The 24,758-nt window shown below is 42.4% G+C and overlaps 2 protein-coding genes across 3 annotated transcripts in view; one reads left to right on the forward strand and one right to left on the reverse strand.

Moving 5' to 3' along the window:
- The window catches only part of cacna2d2b (calcium channel, voltage-dependent, alpha 2/delta subunit 2b), a 93,546-nt gene that overhangs the window by 42,848 nt on the left and 25,940 nt on the right, over positions 1 to 24,758 (reverse strand). For both annotated transcript variants that reach the window (XM_021568677.2, XM_021568676.2), the window contains exons 3-4: positions 4,265 to 4,381; positions 2,127 to 2,186 (exon numbers count right to left, since the gene is read on the reverse strand). In XM_021568677.2, the coding sequence (XP_021424352.2) occupies positions 2,127 to 2,186; positions 4,265 to 4,381 (177 nt within the window). The remainder of the gene's footprint in view (positions 1 to 2,126; positions 2,187 to 4,264; positions 4,382 to 24,758) is intronic.
- On the forward strand, positions 6,964 to 12,379 carry LOC110494016 (interferon-induced protein 44-like). The gene is made up of 7 exons (XM_021568678.2): positions 6,964 to 7,133; positions 7,493 to 7,526; positions 8,039 to 8,243; positions 10,904 to 11,053; positions 11,115 to 11,286; positions 11,432 to 11,532; positions 11,787 to 12,379. Exons 1-7 carry the CDS (start codon positions 7,073 to 7,075, stop codon positions 11,979 to 11,981), a joined length of 918 nt encoding a protein of 305 aa, XP_021424353.1. The 5' UTR covers positions 6,964 to 7,072; the 3' UTR covers positions 11,982 to 12,379.

A 24,758-nucleotide genomic window follows, 5' to 3' on the forward strand; every position in this document is an offset into this window, starting at 1 on the left:
GCTGTAATGCAAAAAATGTGGAGAAAGTCAAGGTGTGAAGGCACTGTATAGTCCCCCCCACTAGAATCAGTTACACATTTGGGTTCACAATCGGTTTGGGTAAAATAATGTTCATAGTTAGACAAAACAGGTCACGCTACCAACATTTCTGCTGAATGCTGCCTTTTCGATGTTACAGCCAAATTAACCTAGTGCTAAATTGCCAATGGCCAAACAAAGTGAAAAATGTAGCCTATGGATCTGGGCTCATGTAAGTGGTGGATTAAATCACTAGTGTCACCAGTGGCATAGACAGAAATTCGTTTGGGGTGGAAGCAGCTAACTTCCTGCAACTTTACACATTTTGCCATGGGGCAAAGAGAAAAATGTGGGGTTTTGTATCTGGTCTCATGCTATTCTACCCATTTTGACATGAGGCTTAGAGAAAATATAGCTTTTTTAAAGATAATTCATGCTCAAATATAGGTGTTGACGTTAGGGCTGACGCCGTTTAGTCGACTGGTCGATTGTTTGGTCGATCAATATTTTTTTTAGTTGAGCAGTTGCAAATATACAGTGCATTCGGGAAATTATTCAGACCACTTTTTCCACATTTTGTTACGTTACAGCCTTTTTCTAAAATGTATTCAATATTTTTTTCCTACATCAATCTACACACATTACCCCATAATGGCAAAGCAAAAACAGGTTTTTAGAAATGTTTGCAAATGTAAAACAAATTTAAAACTGAAATATCAAATTTACATAAGTATTCAGCCCTTTGTTGAAGCACCTTTGGCAGCGATTACAGCCTCTAGTCTTCTTGGGTGTGACACTACAAGCTTGGCACACCTGAAATTGGGGAGTTTCTCCCAATCCTCTCAAACTCTGTCAGGTTTGATGGGGAGCGTTGCTGCACAGCTATTTTCAGATCTCTCCAGAGATGTTTGATTGGGTTCAAGTCAGGTTTCTGGCTGGGCTACTCAAGGACAGTCAGAGACTTGTCCCGAAGTCATTTCTGCAATGTCTTGGCTATGTGCTTAGGGTGGTTGTCCTGTTGGAAGGTGAACCTTCACCCCAGTCTGAGAACCTGCTCCAGAGAGCTCAGGATTTCATTAAGGATCTCTCTGTACTTTGCTCTGTTCATCTTTGCCTCAATCCTGACTAGTCTCCCAGTCCCTGCCGCTGAAAAACATCCAAAGAGCATTATGCTGCCACCACCATGCTTCACTGTAAGGACGGTGCCAGGTTTCCTCCAGGTTTCCTCCAGAGTTTAATCTTGGTTTCATCAGACCAGAGAATCTTGTTCCTCATGGTCTGAGTCTTTAGGTGCCTTTTGGCAAACTGTGTCTTTTACTGAAGAGTGGCTTGCGTCTGACCACTCTACCATAAAGGCCTGATTGGTGGAGTGCTGCAGGGATGGTTGTCCTTCTGAGAGGTTCTCCCATCTCCACAGAGGAACTTTGGAGCTCTGTCAGAGTGACCATCGGGTTCTTCGTCACCTCCCTGACCAAGGCCCTTCTTCCCCAATTGCTCAGTTTGGCCCGGCGGCCAGCTCTAGAAAGAGACTTGGTGGTTCCAAACTTCTTCCATTTAAGAATGATGGAGGCCACTGTGTTCTTGGGGACCTGGAATGCTGCAGAAATGTTTTGGTACCCTTCCCCAGATCTGTTCCTCGACACAATCCTGTCTCGGAGCTCTACTGGCAATTCCTTCCACCTCATGGCTTGGTTTTTGCTCTGATATGTACTGTCAACTGTGAGACCTTACATAGACAGGTGTATGCCTTTCCAAATCATGTCCAATCAATTGAATTTACCACAGGTGGACTCCAAGTTGTAGAAAGATAATATTATCAATGGAAACAGGATGCACCTGTGCTCAATTTCGAAAATCATAGCAAAGGGTCTGAAAAGTTATGTAAGGTCAAGGAGAATTAGGATGTTGAGGGCACCAGTACCAGCAGCGGTGAGGAGGTCATTGATGACTTGTGTATAATGTGTATAATGATGGTTGGGTGAACATTTACTGTTGATATAATCAATACATCAATAGGGGATGTGCTTAGTATCATGACCCCCTGCTGAATATTTTATACATTACAAATGCAGACAGTCTACTGGTAGGGTGTGTTACAGTAGTGTTACCTTGACGCTGTCGTGCCAGGGATGGTCTCGCTGGACACGTTCTGCTTCACTGGCCAGCCTCTGCAAGTTCAAGAGTTCAGGTTAGAGAACAGAGAAAACAAAGGTCCTGCCCTTTATTTTGAAAAGGCCTAGTTGAATGGGAGGGATATTTAAAAAATGATATTCACATGATTTAGTTATGTCCACTGCCAAGTGTCCACCCCTGGTACACAACGGGATTCAATTAGCTGTTAGCGTCTGGTGCTAGGGCCGTTGCTAGAAACGGTCAAATCCTGACCTGCCTACGTAATGAACCAAAGCGTCTGTTGCTATGCTGGTTGCTAGCTCTATTTAATCTCAGCGCTCGCGGAGGACAGAGGACATGGGCGGTTCTGGGTCTATTTCACCTCATAAGCCCATTTCTAAAGTAGCCTAAATGGTCTGACTTCATAGAAATGTAATGGGTTTAGAAGACTATAAGAGTCTAAGAGTGTTTGTCTTTCTGTGTAAACCACATAACCACCTGATGCTCTTACCTGTAGAAAAAAAAGTGAAAGTTATATTAAAAAATATGGTCCCTCTATTACTATAATGGCTCCATTTACAAGAAATGGGTATAGCAATAGGAGAGCTAGACAGCCCTCCTCACCTGAATTTCACTTTCTATTGTGCAGGCATAAATAGGTGCTGTGGCAATCCTTTTTTTCACAACTATATCAGAATCTCAGCCTCAGGAGGAACTAGTACCAGCAAGGTAGGTCTATTCACATTTGTTTTATACATCTTTTATTTTATCTTTTATAAACAAGTTATTCAGCTGATAGGAAAAATTGGTAGAGGACCTGATCGAAATGCAGTACAATATTCGCATTGCAAAAGGAAAAATCTAAACTGCTATACTGCAATGTTTGTAGAAGCTATAATTTGTGCAAAAAGGAAATGTAACATTGTCTTCTATTGTTCGTATACATCTTCTACATTATGGGGCAGTTTCCTGGACATATTAAAACTATAAATGAATTATACAATAACAAATGTTTACTGTAACACATTGAATTGTAACTGGTTAAAAATGCATTCCACCTGTCTTTGCTTTCACAAACAGCAGCTGGTTTCGGGTGCATTTTTTGTTCCTAAATATACTGAACAAAAATATAAACGCAACATGTAAAGTGTTGGTCCCATGTTTCATGAACTGAAATAAAATATCACAGAAATGTTCCATACGCACAAAGCTTTTCTCTCAAATGTTGTGCACAGATTTGTTTACATTCCTGTTAGTGAGCATTTCTCCTTTGCCAAGATAATCCATCCACCTGACAGGTGCAGCATATCAAAAAGCTGATTAAACAGCATGATCATGACACAGGTGCACCTTGTGCTGGGGACAACAAAATGCCATATATGGCATTGTGTTGTGTGACAAACTTTCCATTTTAGTGGCATTTTGTTGCGTGCAATTGGCATGCTGACTGCAGGAATATCCACCACCAGAGATGTTGCCAGAGAATTGAATGTTCATTTCTCTACCATAAATCGCCTCCAACGTAATTTTAGAGAATTTGGCAGTACAACCAACCGGCCTCACAACCGCAGACCAGGTGTAACCATACTAGCCAAGGACCTCCACTTCCGGCTTCCTCACCTGCGGGATCGTCTGAGTCTGAGACCAGCCACCCGGACAGCTGATGAAACTGAGGAGTATTTCTGTCTAACAAAGCACTTTTGTGTGGAAAAACTCATTTTGATTGGCTGGGCCTGGCTCCCCAGTGGGTGGGTCTGGTTCAAGTGGGTGTGACCCTGCCCAGTCATGTAAAATCCATAGATTAGTGCCTAATTTATTTCAAGTGACTGATTTCCTTAAGAACTGTTTCTCAGTAAAATCTTTGAAATTGATGCATTTATATTTTTGTTCAGTATAGATTAAAAATGTATTGGAAACAGGTTATCAAGTCATTGCGTTCGCAATACGAATATATTGCATATGAAATGTGTTCATTTTGTGTGAAATTTCCAGTAGGGAATCTTGGATTAAGAAGCATTTTCAATGGAGATTGAACTTGCTTTTTAGCCCAGGGACGAGCTAAATCTGTCTGTCAAACTGCCACTAAATGTTATGTTTATTTGTGAAATAAATAGAAGTCAAATTGCTGACTTACATCAAGTGCTTTGCGTTTCTTGGCCAGTAGCTTCTCGATGTCTGATGCTACCTTCTCCACCATCTCATAAGGAGAATTCTTTACCAGGCTGAACTGCCTTCTTTTCTCATTGTAGATCTGCAAAAAGAGTAAAAAAACAGACATCATTTTGAGTGCAGTTAAATGACAGTTCCACATATATTGTACATGTACTGATTGTATTACTGCATTTAACATCATTTGCAACAGTTTCTGATCCTTGAGTTGACAGCAACAAGGAGGCTCCCAGCACATCCAGACCATATATCTGTTTGTATGTGGCGCTTAGCAGTCCATATACTTTGCTTAGCAGTCTGCAAAGTATATGGACACCTACTCGTCAAACATTTAATTCCAAAATCATGGGCATTAATATGGCGTACCCCTTTGCTGTTTTAACAGTCTCCACTCTTCTGGGAAGGTTTTCCACAAAATGTTGGAGCATGACTGCGGGGACTTGCTTCCATTCAGCTACAAGAGCATTAGAGAGGTCGGGCACTGATGTTGGGCGATTAGGCCTGGTTTGCAGTTGGAGTTCGCATTCATCCCAAAGGTGTTGATGTGGTTGAGGTCAGGGCTCTCTGCAGGCAAGTCAAGTTCTTCTACACCAATCTCGATAACCCATTTCTGTATGGACCTCGCTTTGTGCATGGGGGCATTATCATGCTAAAACAGGAAAGGGCCTTCCTCAAACTGTTGCCACAAAGCTGGAAGCACAGAATCGTCTAAAATGTCATTTTATGCTGTAGCGTTAAGATTTCCCTTCACAAGAACTAAGGGGCTTAGCCCGAACCATGAAACAGCCCCAGACACCAAACTTTAGAGTTGGCACTATGCATTAGGGCAAGTAGCGTTCTCCTGGCATCCGCCAAACCCAGATTTGTCCTTCGGACTGCCAGATGGTGACGCGTGATTGATCACTCCAGAGAACGTGTTTCCACTGCTCCAGCCGACGCTTGGCATTGCACATGGTGATCTTAGGCTTGTGCGCGGCTGCTCAGCCATGGAAAACCATTTCATGAAGGTCCCGACAAAAACATTTTGTGCTGATGTTGTTTCCAGAGGCAGTTTGGAACTCTGTAGTGAGTGCAACCGAGGACAGATGATTTTTACACGCTTCAGCACTCGTGGTCCCGTTCTGTCAACTTGTGTGGCCTACCACTTTGCGCTGAGACGTTGTTGCTCGTAGACGTTTCCACTTCCCAATAACAGCACTTACAGTTTCCCAGGGCAGCTCTAGCAGGGCAGAAATGTTACGAACTGACTTGTTGGAAAAGAGGAATCCTATGATGGTGCCATGTTGAAAGTCACTGATCTTTTCAGTATTGCCCATTCTTCTGCCAATGTTTTCCCTATGTAGATTGCATGGCTGTGTGCTCAATTTTATACACCTGTCATCAACAGGTATGGCTGAATCCACTCATTTGAAGGGGTGTCCACATACATCATACCATGTAGTGTAGCTACTAGGGCCATGACGATACCAATATCACAATATTCATTAGTAACGTGGCAAGGAAACAAAACATGAAACAGATTAAACTTCTTTAGGAAAACAGCCCTAATGTTGGAAACAAACATCATTATGTTGCCATCCAGAGTCACATGCATTTATTTTTCAAGCTATAGCACACAATATCTTACATACAGCACATATTTAAAGGACCAAAGAGTTTGGTCTGCTTCGTATTGTAATTTTTGCGGTGAAAAAAATATTGTAATACTGGTATCGTGCCAGCCCTAATAGCTGCAGTGCAGACATGACATTCTATTCAACCCAAATAGTATTTTTATGTTCCAGGGTTGAGTTAAAAGGTCCAATGCAGCTGTTTGTATCTCACAGTCAAATCATTTCTGGCTAACAATTAAGTACCTTTCTATGATAGTTTTTAACCATTTTTTTAAAATTGAGAACAAACACAGCTTCGTAGCAAAGAGCAATTTCTCAAGCAAAAAATGTGGATAGGACTGTCGGAGTGGTCTGAGTGGGGAGGCGAAATCTATCTGTTATTGGCAGAGAGGTAAGAGGTTTGGAACGCTCTTTCTTATTGGTCTACTAACTAATTTACCGCCTGGGGATGTCGCCAGGGAGGCCAACAATCCATCCCACCAAAACAGGCTGAAATTGAAAGCAGTCTTTTCAAACAGCTCTTACACTAAAAGGACATTATCATCATTTTCACAATTTCACAGTATTATTCCAACCTCATAGTGTGGATGTATATATAAAACACAGGAATCATATTTTTGACTGCACTGGGCCTCTAATTCCACAAATTCAATTAGAAATAATTTAATCATCTGTAAATTCGATTTAATTCAATTAAAAAACCAGGTCAGTCTTTGAATTCAGATAACTAATTTCCTCTCAATTCCAATGTTAGGTAAATTCCAAGAATTAAATTCCCAATTCAATATTAGGTCACAACAATTCCACAAATTCAATTCCCTCAGGCTTTCAGACTGATCATGTGACTGTTCAGACAGCCTACCTATACTGGAACAATAGCAATACCAATTCTACAGTCAATGTTTGATACATTGCTTTACCTTAAATGTGAAAATACTGAATTGCAATTTAATTCAATTCCACAGATTAATTGTTTTACAATTCCGACGAAATTCCAATAAATCCGTGCAGTCTATTTCCAATTCAATAACTTGAAAGATTGTTGAAATTCAAATTTAATTCAATATAAATTCTCCACTTCATGAGTTCATTCAATTGGAATTTCTAATGAATTTGGAATTGATCCCAACCCTGTTACATTCCCTCTCAGAAAAGCAAACATGGGTGGAGCTGAATCAACGCCAGCACTGACACCAACACCAACACCCCCACCAAAGAAGGGTAAGAGAGATGACATATCTGTAAAATACAGTCCACCCCTGATGGTTAATATCAGGTGTGAGTGCAAATTCTGTTCAAGCACAGTGCATCGGTCCCAATTCTTTTTACTTGTTCTGGGAACCTGCATACACCGTTTTAGCGCATGCATTGACCACAGCCCCAAGGCATTATTTATATATATATATATATATATATATTAGTACATAACCTGTATCATTGACTGTAGTCTACTCTCATTATGTGTCATTGTACTCAATCTTCAAATTATTTTGAAAGTAAGAGATGGGGGGGGGGGGGTGTTGGAATGTGGAAAACAATTAACTAATTTAATCAAAATGTGTTCCATGTATGTCACACAGAATTTGACCAACAATGGAGGAAAACATGTTGGAGGTAAGTACTGTACTGACTGACCAATATGGAGGACGAAGGAGAAAGTAAAACAAACATTTAGGTTACAATTACAATCACTATCAAGGGTTGTGTTGTGTGAATGGTGTGCTATACTAAAATGCTGATATCAGTTTTCCCACCATCTTAAATTAGTCCTAGTGTTATCTTGATAACATTTCCCATGAACATAATTATAAGCAGTCTATGGCCACTGTTTCAAAATGATACATGTTTAGCCATTTGTGGCACAAGTCAATTGCAAGTCAATGGTACTAAAATTAGCATTTTCCACGCTTCATGTCCAAATCGCCTATAAGTAACTTAATTGAGCTACACAATCAATTTGAAAAACTTTAGGATGATTAGGACATGAATTATGCAAAAACATGCTAATATCAGTACCATTGATTTGCAATGAATCTGTGCCAAAGATGCTAAAAGGTTAACATTTGGAAACAATGGCCAGGTAAACAAAACAAGAAGTAACAGGTGCTCTTCATTGTCTCTGACAGTAAAGAAGAGAGAGACCACATGGTGGATGATCTGAGAAGCTTTAAACTGAGTGATCCTGACGTGGGTCAGCTCAGATGCCTGCTATATGGACCAATCAGTGCAGGAAAGTCCAGCTTCATCAACTCAGTCAACAATGTCTTCCAAAATCGGACAACAAGTGGTGCCCTGGTAGCTTCTGCCTCTGGCTTTAGCTTCACCACAACAGTAAGCTGCAGTGCTTAATACATTGAACAGACACAATGCAGGCATGGAATATGGCTACCTAATATATCCTGGTACACTAAGACACAGTATTTCATGAGCCACAAATAGGCAGAGACATGAAGAGGGACTTACAGGAACAAAGAGGTTGTCTGCGCTGTTTTAAATGCAAAATGTAGTCAATCACAGGGGCGTAAGTTTGCAAAAGTAGGACCATGAAAATAATAAATACACTCACTGTTGGAAACGTCACACAAAAAACAAATGTATATCATTTACATATTTTTTTATATGAAAATGTACATCAAGGAAAAGGGACAAGACAAATGAAAGCACACAAATCTGGCTATAAAGAAAATGTAAATGAGTTGATTACATCACATAATCAAGACTAGATAAATGCAAAGCATGTAAATACACAGTAGAATACAAGGCAGAAATGTACACAGAATAAATGTTATATTTAAGCAATAAGGCCCAAGGAGGTGTGATATATGGCCAATATACCACGGCTAAGGGCTGATCTTAGGCACAACGCAACGTGGAGTGCCTGGACGCAGCCCTTAGCCGTGATATATGGCCAATATACCACGGCTAAGGGCTGACTTAGGCACGACGCAACGTGGAGTGCCTGGACGCAGCCCTTAGCCGTGGTATATTGGCCATATATCACAAACCCCTGAGGTGCCTTATTGCTATTATAAACTGGTTACCAACATAACTAGAACAGTAAAAATAAATGTTTTGTCATACCCATGGTATACGGTCTGATATACCACAGCTGTCAGCCAATCAGCATTCAGGGCTCGAACCACCCAGTTTATAATATGTATTCTACTGTATAGTTATATCCTTTGAGTGCGCGGGCACCAGTTAGTCGAGGTAATTGAGGTAATATGTACATGTACTGTAGGTAGAGGTCAGGTGTTCCTAATGTTTTGTGCACACAGTGTATACAGTGGGGAGAACAAGTATTTGATACACTGCCGATTTTGCAGGTTTTCCTACTTATAAAGCATGTAGAGGTCTGTAATTTTTTATCATATGTATACTTCAACTGTGAGAGACAGAATCTAAAACAAAAATCCAGAAAATCACATTGTATGATTTTTAAGTAATTAATTTGCATTTTATTGCATGACATAAGTATTTGATCACCTACCAACCAGTAAGAATTCCGGCTCTCACAGACCTGTTAGTTTTTCTTTAAGAAGCCCTCCTAATCTCCACTCATTACCTGTATTAACTGCACCTGTTTGAACTTGTTACCTGTATAAAAGACACCTGTCCACACACTCAATCAAACAGACTCCAACCTCTCCACAATGGCCAAGACCAGGGAGCTGTGTAAGGACATCAGGGATAAAATTGTAGACCTGCACAAGGCTGGGATAGGCTACAGGACAATAGGCAAACAGCTTGGTGAGAAGGCAACAACTGTTGGCGCAATTATTAGAAAATGTAAGAAGTTCAAGATGCCGGTCAATTACCCTCGGTCTGGGGCTCCATGCAAGATCTCACCTCGTGGGGCATCAATGATCATGAGAAAGGTGAGGGATCAGCCCAGAACTACACGGCAGGACCTGGTCAATGACCTGAAGAGAGCTGGGACCACAGTCTCAAGGAAAACCATTAGTAACGCACTACGCCATCATGGATTAAAATCCTGCAGCGCACGCAAGGTCCCCCTGCTCAAGCCAGCGCATTTACAGCTCCGTCTGAAGTTTGCCAATGACCATCTGGATGATCCAGAGGAGGAATGGGAGAAGGTCATGTGGTCTGATGAGACAAAAATAGAGCTTTTTGGTCTAAACTCCACTCGCCGTGTTTGGAGGAAGAAGAAGGATGAGTTCAACCCCAAGAACACCATCCCAACCGTGAAGCATGGAGGTGGAAACATCATTCTTTGGGGATGATTTTCTGCAAAGGGGACAGGACGACTGCACCGTATTGAGGGGAGGATGGATGGGGCCATGTATTGTGAGATCTTGGCTAACAACCTCCTTCCCTCAGTAAGAGCATTGAAGATGGGTTGTGGCTGGGTCTTCCAGCATGACAACGACCCGAAACACACAGCCAGGGCAACTAAGGAGTGGCTCCGTAAGAAGCATCTCAAGGTCCTGGAGTGGCCTAGCCAGTCTCCAGACCTGAACCCAATAGAAAATCTTTGGAGGGAGCTGAAAGTCCGTATTGCCCAGCGACAGCCCCGAAACCTGAAGGATCTGGAGAAGGTCCGTATGGAGGAGTGGGCCAAAATCCCTGCTGCAGTGTGTGCAAACCTGGTCAAGAACTACAGGAAACGTATGATCTCTGTAATTGCACACAAAGGTTTCTGTACCAAATATTAAGTTCTGCATTTCTGATGTATCAAATACAATAAAATGCAAATGATTTACTTAAAAATCATACATTGTGATTTTCTGGATTTTTGTTTTAGATTCAGCCTCTCACAGTTTAAGTGTACCTATGATACAAATTACAGACCTCTACATGCTTTGTACGCAGGAAAACCTGCAAAATCGGTAGTGTATCAAATACTTGTTCTCCCCACTGTATATTTGTTGATTCTGAGCATCAGTTTGGGATGCTTTCATGTGTGTGAGGGTATTTATCCTTTCCATAGAAAAAAAAGATATGTCATTAAATGTTTTATTTATTTTCAGTATGACACACACTACATTCAAGGCCGTTCAGGAGAAAAACGTCTTCCCTTTGCATTCAATGATGTCATGGGTCTGGAAACACAAAAAAAAGGGCTGCACCCTGATGACATCATCAATGCTCTGAAGGGCCATCTACCAGAGGGCTATGAGGTAATGCAAAAGACACACACACACACACACACACTAACAAATCTTATATTTTCTTGGCCAGTTCAATACTGTCCACCCATTATCAGACCAAAAAAAGGAATTCATTCAGAATCCCAGTTTAAGTGACAAAACTCACTGCCTGGTGAGTATTGTGTCAGCGGACAAAATCTCTCTCATGCCAGTGGATGTCATAGCCAAGATGAAGAACATCAGGGCAGAAGCCAGCAGACTAAGTAAGTAAGCTCTTTAAACTCTGTTTCTCAATAGAAACTACAACTATGGCTGGCTATCAGTTGTCACCTTTCAGCTGTAGCTCTTGACTTTTCACTATTACATGATAGTGTTACTTATGCTAGTCCTTCTATTCATTAAATGCAGAAATTCCTCAAGTTGTTGTCATGACCATGCCAGACAAGGCTTGTGAGCTGGTGAACAAGGATGTGAAGAGAATCTTCTACAGCAAGGCGATCAAAGAGAAGGTAAATCACATGACCTCAGACCTGATCAAATTTCACATTGCCTGGACAAGTGTTTAACATGTCAGCTAACTATATAACATGATGATGATATAATCTGATGCTCAACTGCACAGTTGATGACGTGGCATTCAACCATCGGTTGACGGAATGTCTGCAATGTAGTCGGCCATTAAATCTTGGTTGTGCTGACATGATTCAATGATCATCACTCAAGCAAAACTGATCCAGACCTTTTTGTCTCCAACGTTTTTCAGATGCAGATCTGCAGTAATGAGCTAGGCCTTCCCATGAACTGCATCCTGCCAGTGAAGAACTACCACGAGGAGGGGATGCTGGATAACGACATGGATATCCTGATACTGAACGCCATGACCCAGATTATGAACTTCGCCAACGACTACCTCTGGAACCTCCAACAACATGCAAATCAAAAAAATAATAAGTATTAAGAGATTAATTAGTGAGCCCTGCAGTTTAAGATTGGAATAAAGTTCCTAATTTCTATATTTTTGACATTGTTGTCGTATAATTTAATGTCCATGTAGAGGCCTAAATATGTTATCTGGGGCTCTGGGAGAAATGTATTTTGATTGAGTATGCATTTCGTGTGACAAGAATCTTTAAAATAAACTGAGTATTGATTGCTGTGCATATAAGCTACTTTTTAACATCAACACCCATCAGTGTACAATTGTTAGATAAACTAGCATCCTTCACTGAATTCTTTAGATGACAAACTGATTTTAAAATATACTTTGTTTTACTGATGTTGCTGTAACATTAATTTCATGTGACATTATTGTTGTATCATTTTTGTGTGTAGCTTTTCTGCTTAAATTAACTTAATTTCCAGGTAAATTTTAAGTTAAATAAATAATTTAAAAAAATATTTACTATTGACGACATCGACATCTTTCTCTCTATAACCAGGTTTCCATCCAACCATTTCATGGGGATGAATTACCTGACGCATAAAGAAACTCATGATAGGCCTGATGGAAACGGCGGCAAATTTGTCTAAAATTTCCCAATGTCGACAAAACAAAATACACTACATAAGGGTGGATCATTTTGGTGGTCTGTGAAATAAATGATGCGACAATTGTAGTGGAAACGCATTAAAGCGCAAATATTGATATAATAACCATTTTGAAGTAAACTTGGGAGTCACGTCTGTTATGTCGTACAACCGCCACAACGTGGAAAAGCATGCAGTTTATAGGCAGATTAAATATCATAAATCATGATTAATTTACACTAGTTAACCTGTTGAGTGTTAATGTGAAGTGGATGGTTGTATTAAACATATCTTCATGAGAGGACCATGAACAGTACCTAGTAATGCCTTATACTGTTAGAAAGCGGTTTTGTTGCATTTATTATTTGTATTAACTTTTTGCACTAGCACGCACTGCTATAGTAAATAGTATGAAAAAAATATATTTTAGATTTAATTTTCAAACTTAATTTGCTATGAACAAACAATTAATGAAAAATGACCATTGACATGCTGAGATTTCAGCTGCCTAATTTACTGTAATAATTTGGTATAAAACTAGTGGTTGGAAAATCTGACAAATTTCCTGGTGCACTGCTCTCATTCATTGATGTCTCTATCCCCCTATGAAGAACACAAAGTGGTGTTGTATCACAACTTCAAATTGTGTTCGAGTTTTTATAAATGAAACTCGATATAGAATGATGAGACTTCCTATGGCTGCAGTAGACTCTCAGCTTTGCAGCGCAATGCAGTTTGTGTGCCTGTGATGCACCGTCCACCACAAATTGACAGACAGTCTGGTCAGCGATGACCCTTTTCCTAACCTTAACCTAATTCTCCAAACCTATCTTAATTCTCCTAACCTGCTGCGTAAGTCGTATCTTTATCAAAGTGGCGTGTTTTTAGGGAATCTCGATTCAAAAAGCCGCACCGGTGACGTTTCTGGTAATTCCTTTGTCTCCGTCTTTCTGGCAGATGGACGCCTACTTGGCGTATCATTGCCACCGCTGGTTTGAGTGCACACTACACTCTCAACCCAAAGTAAAGATTGTGACTAAAACTAACCAGTAACCTTACATAAAAGTAACAAGCTTCCTGTCTCATCAGAACATGCAAGAGTATTGTAGCGAATACATATTTAAATGCAATTTATATAACGTTTGAATTTGATTTGATTGCAATATTTTTAGAGAGAAATAGGCTGTCACCAGTAGGGTTGCCAACCAAATAAGGGACAAAAGGTGGCATGCCAGTGCACGGTGCCACGGTGGTGTCACACTCTGACCATGATTTGGGTTGTTTGTTTCTATGTTTTGTTTGGTCAGGGTGTGATATGAGTGGGCATTCTATGTTGTATGTCTAGTTTGTCTATTTCTATGTGTTTTGGCCTGATATGGTTCTCAATCAGTGGCAGGTGTTTGTCGTTGTCTCTGATTGGGAACCATATTTAGGTAGCCTGTTTTGTATTGTGGTTCGTGGGTTATTGTCTATGTCTAGTTGCCTGTGTATGCACATTTGTAGTATAGCGGCATGGTCGTTTTGTTGTTTGTTTAGTGTCCGTATTCATTAAATAAATAACATGTCTTCAAATCACGCTGCGCCTTCCTCCATTCGAGGAACATGACAGGTGGTGTGGGTATAGTGTTGTGGGAATGAATTGGAAAGGCAAAAACATTTTTATATTCCATTTAGTCTATTTTTTTTTACCTTTATTCAACTAGGCAAGTCAATTCCTATTTTCAATGACGGCCTAGGAACAGTGATGACAGATTTTTACCATGTCAGCTCGGGGATTCAATCTTGCAACCTTCCGGTTACTAGTCCAACGCTCTAACATCTAGGCTACCTGCCCTATAGCTTTACTAAAACTGTATCATCATGTAAACTTATATGTGAATAAACCTCGAAATAAATGATCAGAGAAATCACAATTTGGACCTTTACAGCAACAACAAACAAAAAAACATTTTGAACTCAAGAGGAAGAGGGGCATATTTTTTGCTGCTCTTGACTGTTTCAAGCATCCATTTGCATAGCCAGAGTGAAGTTCTTATATGACAAGTCACAGTTCACAGATATTTGAAGTTCATTTTTGATCAGCTCTGTGCTGCATCTGTTTCTTGAGGCTGACCATTTAATAGTCATCAGAGAGAAAATCCTCTCTACAAAGGCATTTGAGCCGGGCACACTGAGGACAAATGAGACAATCCTGAACATGGTGATCAAGTTGGCTTCCCTAGGTTTTGGAAAACTGCCATCCACTGCTCACTGCTGGATTTTGTGGTATCCTGTCTGTCTTTCTGTATTTCCTCCCAGCAATCACAAACCTCTTCATAGAGTTGGTCCATACTGACTGTCTCTGTCATTTTGAGGGCAACCACCACCTGCTCCAGGTCAGTGAAGGAGAGCTCCTCATAGAGGTCTTGACTTGATCTTGACTTCCGGCGCCGACAGAGATGGCCGCCTCGCTTCGCGTTCCTAGGAAACTATGCAGTTTTTTGTTTTTTTTTACGTGTTATTTCTTACATTGGTACCCCAGGTCATCTTAGGTTTCATTACATACAGTCGAGAAGAACTACTGAACATAAGAGCAGCGTCAACTCACCATCAGTACGACAAAGAATATGACTTTCGCGAAGCGGATCCTGTGTTCTGCCTTTCACCCAGGACAACGGAATGGATCCCAGCCGGCGACCCAAAAAAACGACTTCGTAAAAGGGGGAAACGGAGCGGTCTTCTGGTCAGACTCCGGAGACGGGCACATCGTGCACCACTCGCTAACATTCTTCTCGCCAATGTCCAGTCTCTTGACAACAAGGTTGATGAAATCCGAGCAAGGGTAGCATTCCAGAGGGACATCAGAGACTGTAAGGTTCTTTGCTTCACGGAAACATGGCTCACTGGAGAGACGTTATTGGAATCGGTGCAGCCAGCTGGTTTCTCCACGCATCGCGCAGACAGAAACAAACATCTTTCTGGTAAGAAGAGGGGCGGGGGCGTATGCTTCATGGTTAACGTGACGTGGTGTGATCATAACAACATACAGGTACTCAAGTCCTTCTGTTCACCTGATTTAGAATTCCTCACAATCAAATGTCGACCGCATTATCTACCAAGGGAATTCTCTTCGATTATAATCACAGCCGTATATATTCCCCCCCAAGCAGACACATCGCTGGCTCTGAACGAACTTTATTTGACTCTTTGCAAACTGGAATCCATTTATCCGGAGGCTGCATTCATTGTAGCTGGGGATTTTAACAAGGCTAATCTGAAAACAAGACTCCCTAAATTTTATCAGCATATCGATTGCGCAACCAGGGCTGGAAAAACCTTGGATCACTGCTATTCATCACTGCTATGCTATTCTTTCTTATAACTTCCGCAACGCATATAAGACCCTGCCCTGCCCTCCTTTTGGAAAAGCTGACCACGACTCCATTTTGTTGATCCATGCCTACAGACAGAAACTAAAACAAGAAGCTCCCGCGCTGAGGTCTGTTCAACGCTGGTCCGACCAATCTGATTCCACACTCCAAGACTGCTTCCATCACGTGGACTGGGATATGTTTCATATTGCGTCAGACAACAACATTGACGAATACGCTGATTCGGTGAGCGAGTTCATTAGAATGTGCGTTGAAGATGTCGTTCCCATAGCAACGATTAAAACATTCCCAAACCAGAAACCGTGGATTGATGGCAGCATTCGCGTGAAACTGAAAGCCCGAACCACTGCTTTTAATCAGGGCAAGGTGACCGGAAACATGACCGAATACAAACAGTGCAACTATTCCCTCCGCAAGGCAATCAAACAAGCTAAGCGTCAGTATGGAGACAAAGTAGAATCTCAATTCAACGGCTCAGACACAAGAGGTATGTGGCAGGGTCTACAGTCAATCACGGATTACAAAAAGAAAACCAGCCCAGTCACGGACCAGGATGTCTTGCTCCCAGGCAGACTAACTAAATAACTTTTTTGCCCGCTTTGAGGACAATACAGTACCACTGACACGGCCCGCAACTAAAACATGCAGACTCTCCTTCACTGCAGCCGACGTGAGGAAAACATTTAAACGTGTCAACCCTCGCAAGGCTGCAGGCCCAGACGGCATCCCCAGGCGCGCCCTCAGAGCATGCGCAGACCAGCTGGCTGGTGTGTTTACAGACATATTCAATCAATCCCTATCCCAGTCTGTTGTTCCCACATGCTTCAAGAGGGCCACCATTGTTCCTGTTCCCAAGAAAGCTAAGGTAACTGAGCTAAACGACTACCGCCCCGTAGCACTCACTTCCGTCATCATGAAGTGCTTTGAGAGACTAGTCAAGGACCATATCACCTCCACCCTACCTGACACCCTAGACCCACTCCAATTTGCTTACCGCCCAAATAGGTCCACAGACGATGCAATCTCAACCACACTGCACACTGCCCTAACCCATCTGGACAAGAGGAATACCTATGTGAGAATGCTGTTCATCGACTACAGCTCGGCATTTAACACCATAGTGCCCTCCAAGCTCGTCATCAAGCTCGAGACCCTGGGTCTCGACCCCGCCCTGTGCAACTGGGTACTGGACTTCCTGACGGGCCGCCTCCAGGTGGTGAGGGTAGGCAACAACATTTCCACCCCGCTGATCCTCAACACTGGGGCCCCACAAGGGTGCGTTCTGAGCCCTCTCCTGTACTCCCTGTTCACCCACGACTGCGTGGCCATGCACGCCTCCAACTCAATCATCAAGTTTGCGGACGACACAACAGTGGTAGGCTTGATTACCAACAACGACGAGACGGCCTACAGGGAGGTGAGGGCCCTTGGAGTGTGGTGTCAGGAAAATAACCTCACACTCAACGTCAACAAAACTAAGGAGATGATTGTGGACTTCAGGAAACAGCAGAGGGAACACCCCCCTATCCACATCGATGGAACAGTAGTGGAGAGGGTAGTAAGTTTTAAGTTCCTCGGCGTACACATCACAGACAAACTGAATTGGTCCACCCACACAGACAGCATCGTGAAGAAGGCGCAGCAGCGCCTCTTCAACCTCAGGAGGCTGAAGAAATTTGGCTTGTCACCTAAAGCACTCACAAACTTCTACAGATGCACAATCGAGAGCATCCTGTCGGGCTGTATCACCGCCTGGTACGGCAACTGCTCCGCCCACAACCGTAAGGCTCTCCAGAGGGTAGTGAGGTCTGCACAACACATCACCGGGGGCAAACTACCTGCCCTCCAGGACACCTACACCACCCGATGTCACAGGAAGGCCATAAAGATCATCAAGGACAACAACCACCCGAGCCACTGCCTGTTCACCCCGCTATTCATCCAGAAGGCGAGGTCAGTACAGGTGCATCAAAGCTGGGACCGAGAGACTGAAAAACAGCTTCTGTCTCAAGGCCATCAGACTGTTAAACAGCCACCACTAACATTGAGTGGCTGCTGCCAACACACTGACTCAACTCCAGCCACTTTAATAATGGGAATTGATGGGAAATGATGTAAAATATATCACTAGTCACTTTAAACAATGCTACCTAATATAATGTTACATACCCTACATTATTCATCTCATATGTATATGTATATACTGTACTCTATATCATCTACTGCATCTTTATGTAATACATGTATCACTAGCCACTAACTATGCCACTTTGTTTACATACTCATCTCATATGTATATACTGCACTCAATACCATCTACTGTATCTTGCCTATGCCGCTCTGTACCATCACTCATTCATATATCTTTATGTACATATTCTTTATCCCCTTACACTTGTGTCTATAAGGTAGTAGTTTTGGAATTGTTAGCTAGATTACTTGTTGGTTATTACTGCATTGTCGGAACTAGAAGCACAAGCATTTCGCTACACTCGCATTAACATCTGCTAACCATGTGTATGTGACAAATAAAATTTGATTTGATTTGATTTGAGAGGTCGATCTGTTTCAGTTTCAACATTACATTTTCTGGTGAGAAATCAAACCACTTGTCAATGTATGTAATGACAGTGTCATAGAACTTCAAAGTCCTGTTGCTGCTTGGACCTTAGTGCTGACAATTGTTTGTCCATCAGCTGCTTGGTCTGGTATCCAAAAAAGCTGTCCTGTTTCGCTGAAGCATCTTCATTTGGAACTTTTGGACTTCCTCGTAAACATCTGTGATGCAATACGTTGTTTCCTCCAGCTTTTTTACGAGTTGGTCAAATACACACCCCACGGTGTGGAAAAAGCACAGATAAATCTCAGCAGCTTCCGTTTATTCTTCATACTCAAAAATAGTCTTCTTCAGTGCCACAGGACAGGTCTCCCCAAGGGACCTGAAGTATGAAGTAAGAGCTAGCCAGCTTTGCAGGAGACAATCGACAGCTGGATGAAGAGAGAGCCATCTAGTGCAAACATGTCGCAGAATTTCACGCCACTCAATGTCAACAAAGGCAAAAAATGCACGCAGTTCCTCTCTTCGGGAAGCAGATACTGAGAAGTGGCTGTAGATCTTTAAAACAATTGTCTCAATATCCACTGACAGCTGATCGCAGGCGTGCTTGCAATTCAGAATGCGATTGTTGGCACTGATCAATAAATGGTAAACGGAGTGGTGTTTTCCATTATCTGCTGCATAGGCTGTGATGTGTCTAATATCTAGTTCATGCTTTTCCAGACAGTTCATCAGAGCTTGATGTATGCCTTTTTCAGTTTCATCACTGTCTTCATAAACGTCAAGTAAGTTGAACTACACTCCATCAGAGAAATTTCTCACGCCCACCGGAAACACTTTTTTATTTCCCTTGTTTGAGGCATCACTGGCAACTGAGAAACACACAGGCTCAACTTCGGTCAGGGACAGATCATCCACAATATTGCTCAGTCTTTGGTCCTAAAACATTAATTGTAATCATCTCAGCTTTCGATCTTCCCAATTGCATCTTCTTCACAACATTTGAGTCATGAAACAAAGTATTTTCCGCAGTAGACGTCACAGATGAATGATGGCGCCGGAGGAGATGGCCGCCGTTTTAAGGTCTCCTAACCATTTGTGCTATTATGTGGGGTTTTTTCACGATATTTGTAAATTATTTTGTACATAATGTTTCTGCAACCATATCTTACAGAAGAAAAGAGCTTCTGGATATCAGGACAGCGATCACTCACTTCGGATTAGATGAAGATTTCTTTGACAACAACAACAGCAGCAAGCAGGACTCACACGATATTCTCCAAACACCCCACAGGGCAGACATCCCAATTATTCGCAAAAGGAAGCGACGCAGAGGACGAAGAGCCGGATGCCTCGTCCGGACCCGCAGAAGACAACTAGGAAAGCTGCCGTTACCCTTCAATATTACTCGCCAACGTGCAATCATTGGACAATAAACTAGACGAGGTAAGATCACGAATATCCTACCAACGGGATATCAAAACTGTAATATCCTATGCTTCACGGAATCGTGGCTGAATGACGACATGGATATTCAGCTACCGGGATACACGCTGCACTGGCAGGATAGAACAGCACACTCCGGTAAGACGAGGGGGGGGGGGGATGGGGGGCAGTCTGTGCATATTTGTAAACAACAGCTGGTGCATGAAATCTAAGGAAGTCTCTAGATTTTGCTCACCTGAAGTTGAGTGTATTGTGATAAACTGCAGGCCACACTACTTGCCTAGAGAGTTCTCAGCTAAACTTTTCGTGGCTGTTTATTTACCACCACAGACAGATGCTGGCACTAAGACCGCACTCAGTCAGCTGTATAAGGAAATAAGCAAACAGGAAACCACTCACCCAGAGGCGGCGCTCCTAGTGGCTGGAGACTTTTATGCATGGAAACTTAAATCAGTTCTACCAAATCTCTATCAAATCTCTATCAACATGTTAAATGTGCAACCAGAGGGGGAAAAAATCTAGATCACCTGTACTCCACACACAGAGACGCGTACAAAGCTCTCCCTCGCCCTCCATTTGGTAAATCCGACCACAACTCTATCCTCCTGATTACTGCTTAGAAGCAAAAAGGAATGCAGGAAGCACCAGTGACTCGATCTATAAAAATGGTCAGATGAAGCAGATGCTAAACTACAGGACTGCTTTGCTATCACAGACTGGAACATGTTCCGGGATTCTTCCGATGACATTAAGGAATACACCACATCAGTCACTGGCTTTATCAATAAGTGCATTGAGGACGTTGTCCCCACCTTGTCTGTACGTACAGTGCCTTGCGAAAGTATTCGGCCCCCTTGAACTTTGCGACCTTTTGCCACATTTCAGGCTTCAAACATAAAGATATAAAACTGTATTTTTTTGTGAAGAATCAACAACAAGTGGGACACAATCATGAAGTGGAACAACATTTATTGGATATTTAAAACTTTTTTAACAAATCAAAAACTGAAAAATTGGGCGTGCAAAATTATTCAGCCCCTTTACTTTCAGTGCAGCAAACTCTCTCCAGAAGTTCAGTGAGGATCTCTGAATGATCCAATGTTGACCTAAATTACTAATGATGATAAATACAATCCACCTGTGTGTAATCAAGTCTCCGTATAAATGCACCTGCACTGTGATAGTCTCAGAGGTCCGTTAAAAGCGCAGAGAGCATCATGAAGAACAAGGAACACACCAGGCAGGTCCGAGATACTGTTGTGAAGAAGTTTAAAGCCGAATTTGGATACAAAAAGATTTCCCAAGCTTTAAACATCCCAAGGAGCACTGTGCAAGCGATAATATTGAAATGGAAGGAGTATCAGACCACTGCAAATCTACCAAGACCTGGCCGTCCCTCTAAACTTTCAGCTCATACAAGGAGAAGACTGATCAGAGATGCAGCCAAGAGGCCCATGATCACTCTGGATGAACTGCAGAGATCTACAGCTGAGGTGGGAGACTCTGTCCATAGGACAACAATCAGTCGTACATTGCACAAATCTGGCCTTTATGGAAGAGTGGCAAGAAGAAAGCCATTTCTTAAAGATATCCATAAAAAGTGTTGTTTAAAGTTTGCCACAAGCCACCTGGGAGACACACCAAACATGCGGAAGAAGGTGCTCTGATCAGATGAAACCAAAATTGAACTCTTTGGCAACAATGCAAAACGTTATGTTTGGCGTAAAAGCAACACAGCTCATCACTCTGAACCCACCATCCCCACTGTCAAACATGGTGGTGGCAGCATCATGGTTTGGGCCTGCTTTTCTTCAGCAGGGACAGGGAAGATGGATAAAATTGATGGGAAGATGGATGGAGCCAAATACAGGACCATTCTGGAAGAAAACCTGATGGAGTCTGCAAAAGACCTGAGACTGGGACGGAGATTTGTCTTCCAACAAGACAATGATCCAAAACATAAAGCAAAATCTACAATGGAATGGTTCAAAAATAAACATATCCAGGTGTTAGAATGGCCAAGTCAAAGTCCAGACCTGAATCCAATCGAGTATCTGTGGAAAGAACTGAAAACTGCTGTTCACAAATGCTCTCCATCCAACCTCACTGAGCTCGAGCTGTTTTGCAAGGAGGAATGGGAAAAAATGTCAGTCTCTCGATGTGCAAAACTGATAGAGACATACCCCAAGCGACTTACAGCTGTAATCGCAGCAAAAGGTGGTGCTACAAAGTATTAACTTAAGGGGGCTGAATAATTTTGCACAGCCAATTTTTCAGTTTTTGATTTGTTAAAAAAGTTTGAAATATCTAATAAATGTCGTTCCACTTCATGATTGTGTCCCACTTGTTGTTGATTCTTCACAAAAAATACAGTTTTATATCTTTATGTTTGAAGCCTGAAATGTGGCAAAAGATCGCAAAGTTCAAGGGGGCCAAATACTTTCGCAAGGCACTGTACATACCCCAACCAGAAGTCATGGTTTACAGGCAACATTTGCATTGAGCTAAAGGGTAGGGCTTCCGCTTTCAAGGTGCGGGACTCTAACCCGGAAGCTTATAAGAAATCCTGCTACGCTCTGTGACGAACCATCAAATAGGCAAAGCGTCAATACAGGGCTAAGATGAATCATACTACACCATCTCTGACGCTCGTCGGATGTGGCAGCGCTTGCAAACTATTACAGACTACAAAGGGAAGCACAGCCGTGAGCTGCCCCGTGACACGAGTATACCAGACGAGCTAAATCACTTCTATGCTCGCTTTGCTCGTTTGCTTTGGTCTAATTGTTTTCACCTGTTCCTTGTTGGGGTTTTGGGATGGGTATTATTTAGGTTTGTTTAGCCCGCTGGTGTTTGTGCGGGCTTGTTGTTATTGTACGTTGGTGGTGTATTGTTGATTTTGGGTTTTCGCTCTCCGGTGTTTGTAACAGTGGTGTTTGGGTTGTTGTTTGCGCCTGTGTTTTGGGCTTCACCCTATTTTGTACCTGTTCCTGTTACGGAGGACATTAAGGCGTTTTTCCCGTTTACCTTCTGCTCTCTGCGTCTGACTCCACACCCATCACTCTCCCGGCGTTACATTGCCCCCCATCTATCTTCAGAGTTCGTTCTGTTAGGTGACCTAAACTAGGATATTGTCACGCCCTGACCTTAGAGAGCTTTTTATGTCTCTATTTTTGTTTGGTCAGGGTGTGAGTTGGGTGGGCATTCTATGTTCTGTATTCTATGTTCTTTAGTTCTATGTTTTGGCCGGGTATGGTTCTCAATCGGGGACAGCTGTCTATCATTGTCTCTGATTGGGAATCATACTTAGGCAGCCTTTTTCCCTTTGTTATTTGTGGGTAGTTATCTTTGTTAGGGGGACTATAGCCTAAGTTAAGCTTCACGGTCGTGTCTTTGTTTTGTTGGCGACATTTACCTAAATAAACAGAAATGTACGCTCACCACACTGCGCTTTGGTCCACTTATTCCTTCCAGGAAGACGGCCGTGACAGAACTACCCACCACAAAAGGACCAAGCAGCGTGGTAAAAAGGAGGACTGGACATGGGATGACCAATACACACAGTAAGTTAGGAAAGCAAAGGCTAGCTTTTTCAAACATGAATTTTGCATCCTGTAGCTCTAACTCCAAAAACTTCTGGGACACTGTAAAGTCCATGGAGAATAAGAGCACCTTCTCCCAGCTGCCCACTGCACTGAGGCTAGGTGTCACGTTCTGACCTTTATTTCCTTTGTTTTGTCATTATTTAGTATGGTCAGGGCGTGAGTTGGGGTGAGCAGTCTGTTTGTTTTTCTATGATTTTGGGATTTCTATGTTTCGGCCTAGTATGGTTCTCAATCAGAGGCAGGTGTCATTAGTTGTCTCTGATTGAGAATCATACTTAGGTAGCCTGGGTTTCACTGTTTGTTTGTGGGTGTTTGTTTCCGTGTCTGTGTTTTTCACTACACGGTACTGTTTTGGTTTTCGTTCATTCCACGTTTGTTTTTGTATTCAGTTGTTCATGTTGATTATTTCTTATTAAAAAGAACCATGGACACTTACCACGCCACATATTGGTCCTCCGATCCTTCTCGCCTCTCCTCTTCAGACAAGGAGGAAAACCTTTACACTAGGAAACACTGTCACCACCAATAAATCCACGATAATCGAGAATTTCAACAAGCATTTCTCTATGGCTGGCCATGCTTTCCTCCTGGCTACCCCTACCCCGGCCAACAGCTCCGCACCTCCCGCAGCTACTTGCACAAGCCTCCCCAGTTTCTCCTTCACCCAAAACCAGATAGCTGATGTTCTGAAAGAGCTGCAAAACCTGGACCCGTAGAAATCAGCTGGGCTAGACAATCTGGACCCTCTCTTTCTAAAATTATCTGCCGCCATTGTTGCAACCCTATTACTAGTCTGTTCAACCTCTCTTTCGTATCGTCTGAGATTCCTAAAGATTGGAAAGCTGCCGCGGTCATCCCCCTCTTCAAAAGGGGTGACACTCTAGACCCAAACTGTTACAGACTTATTTCCATCCTGCCCTGCCTTTCTAAAGCCTTCTAAAGCTTTCAATCAGGATCTCAGCGACATTATCAATAATGTCGCTCTTGCTGCGGGGGATTCCTTGATCCACCTCTACGCAGACGCCACCATTCTGTATACATCTGGCCCTTCTTTGGACACTGTGCTAACAAACCTCAAAATGAGCTTCAATGCCATACAACACTCCTTCTGTGGCCTCCAACTGCTCTTAAATGCAAGTAAAACTAAATGCATGCTCTTCAACTGATTTCTGCCCGCACCTGCACGCCTGACTAGCATTACTACTCTGGACGGTTCTGACTTAGAATAT

Source organism: Oncorhynchus mykiss, chromosome 17 (genome assembly GCF_013265735.2).
Source record: "Oncorhynchus mykiss isolate Arlee chromosome 17, USDA_OmykA_1.1, whole genome shotgun sequence".
NCBI classification, from domain to species: domain Eukaryota; kingdom Metazoa; phylum Chordata; class Actinopteri; order Salmoniformes; family Salmonidae; genus Oncorhynchus; species Oncorhynchus mykiss.

What these genes read in the sequence shown, in the direction of transcription:
- LOC110494016 (XM_021568678.2), top strand. Translation starts at nt 7,073, where the DNA reads ATGGGTGGAGCTGAATCAACGCCAGCACTGACACCAACACCAACACCC. An exon ending in AACACCCCCACCAAAGAAGG is followed by an intron (nt 7,134 to 7,492) that starts GTAAGAGAGATG and finishes TATGTCACACAG; the next exon opens with AATTTGACCAACAATGGAGG. An exon ending in TGGAGGAAAACATGTTGGAG is followed by an intron (nt 7,527 to 8,038) that starts GTAAGTACTGTA and finishes TGTCTCTGACAG; the next exon opens with TAAAGAAGAGAGAGACCACA.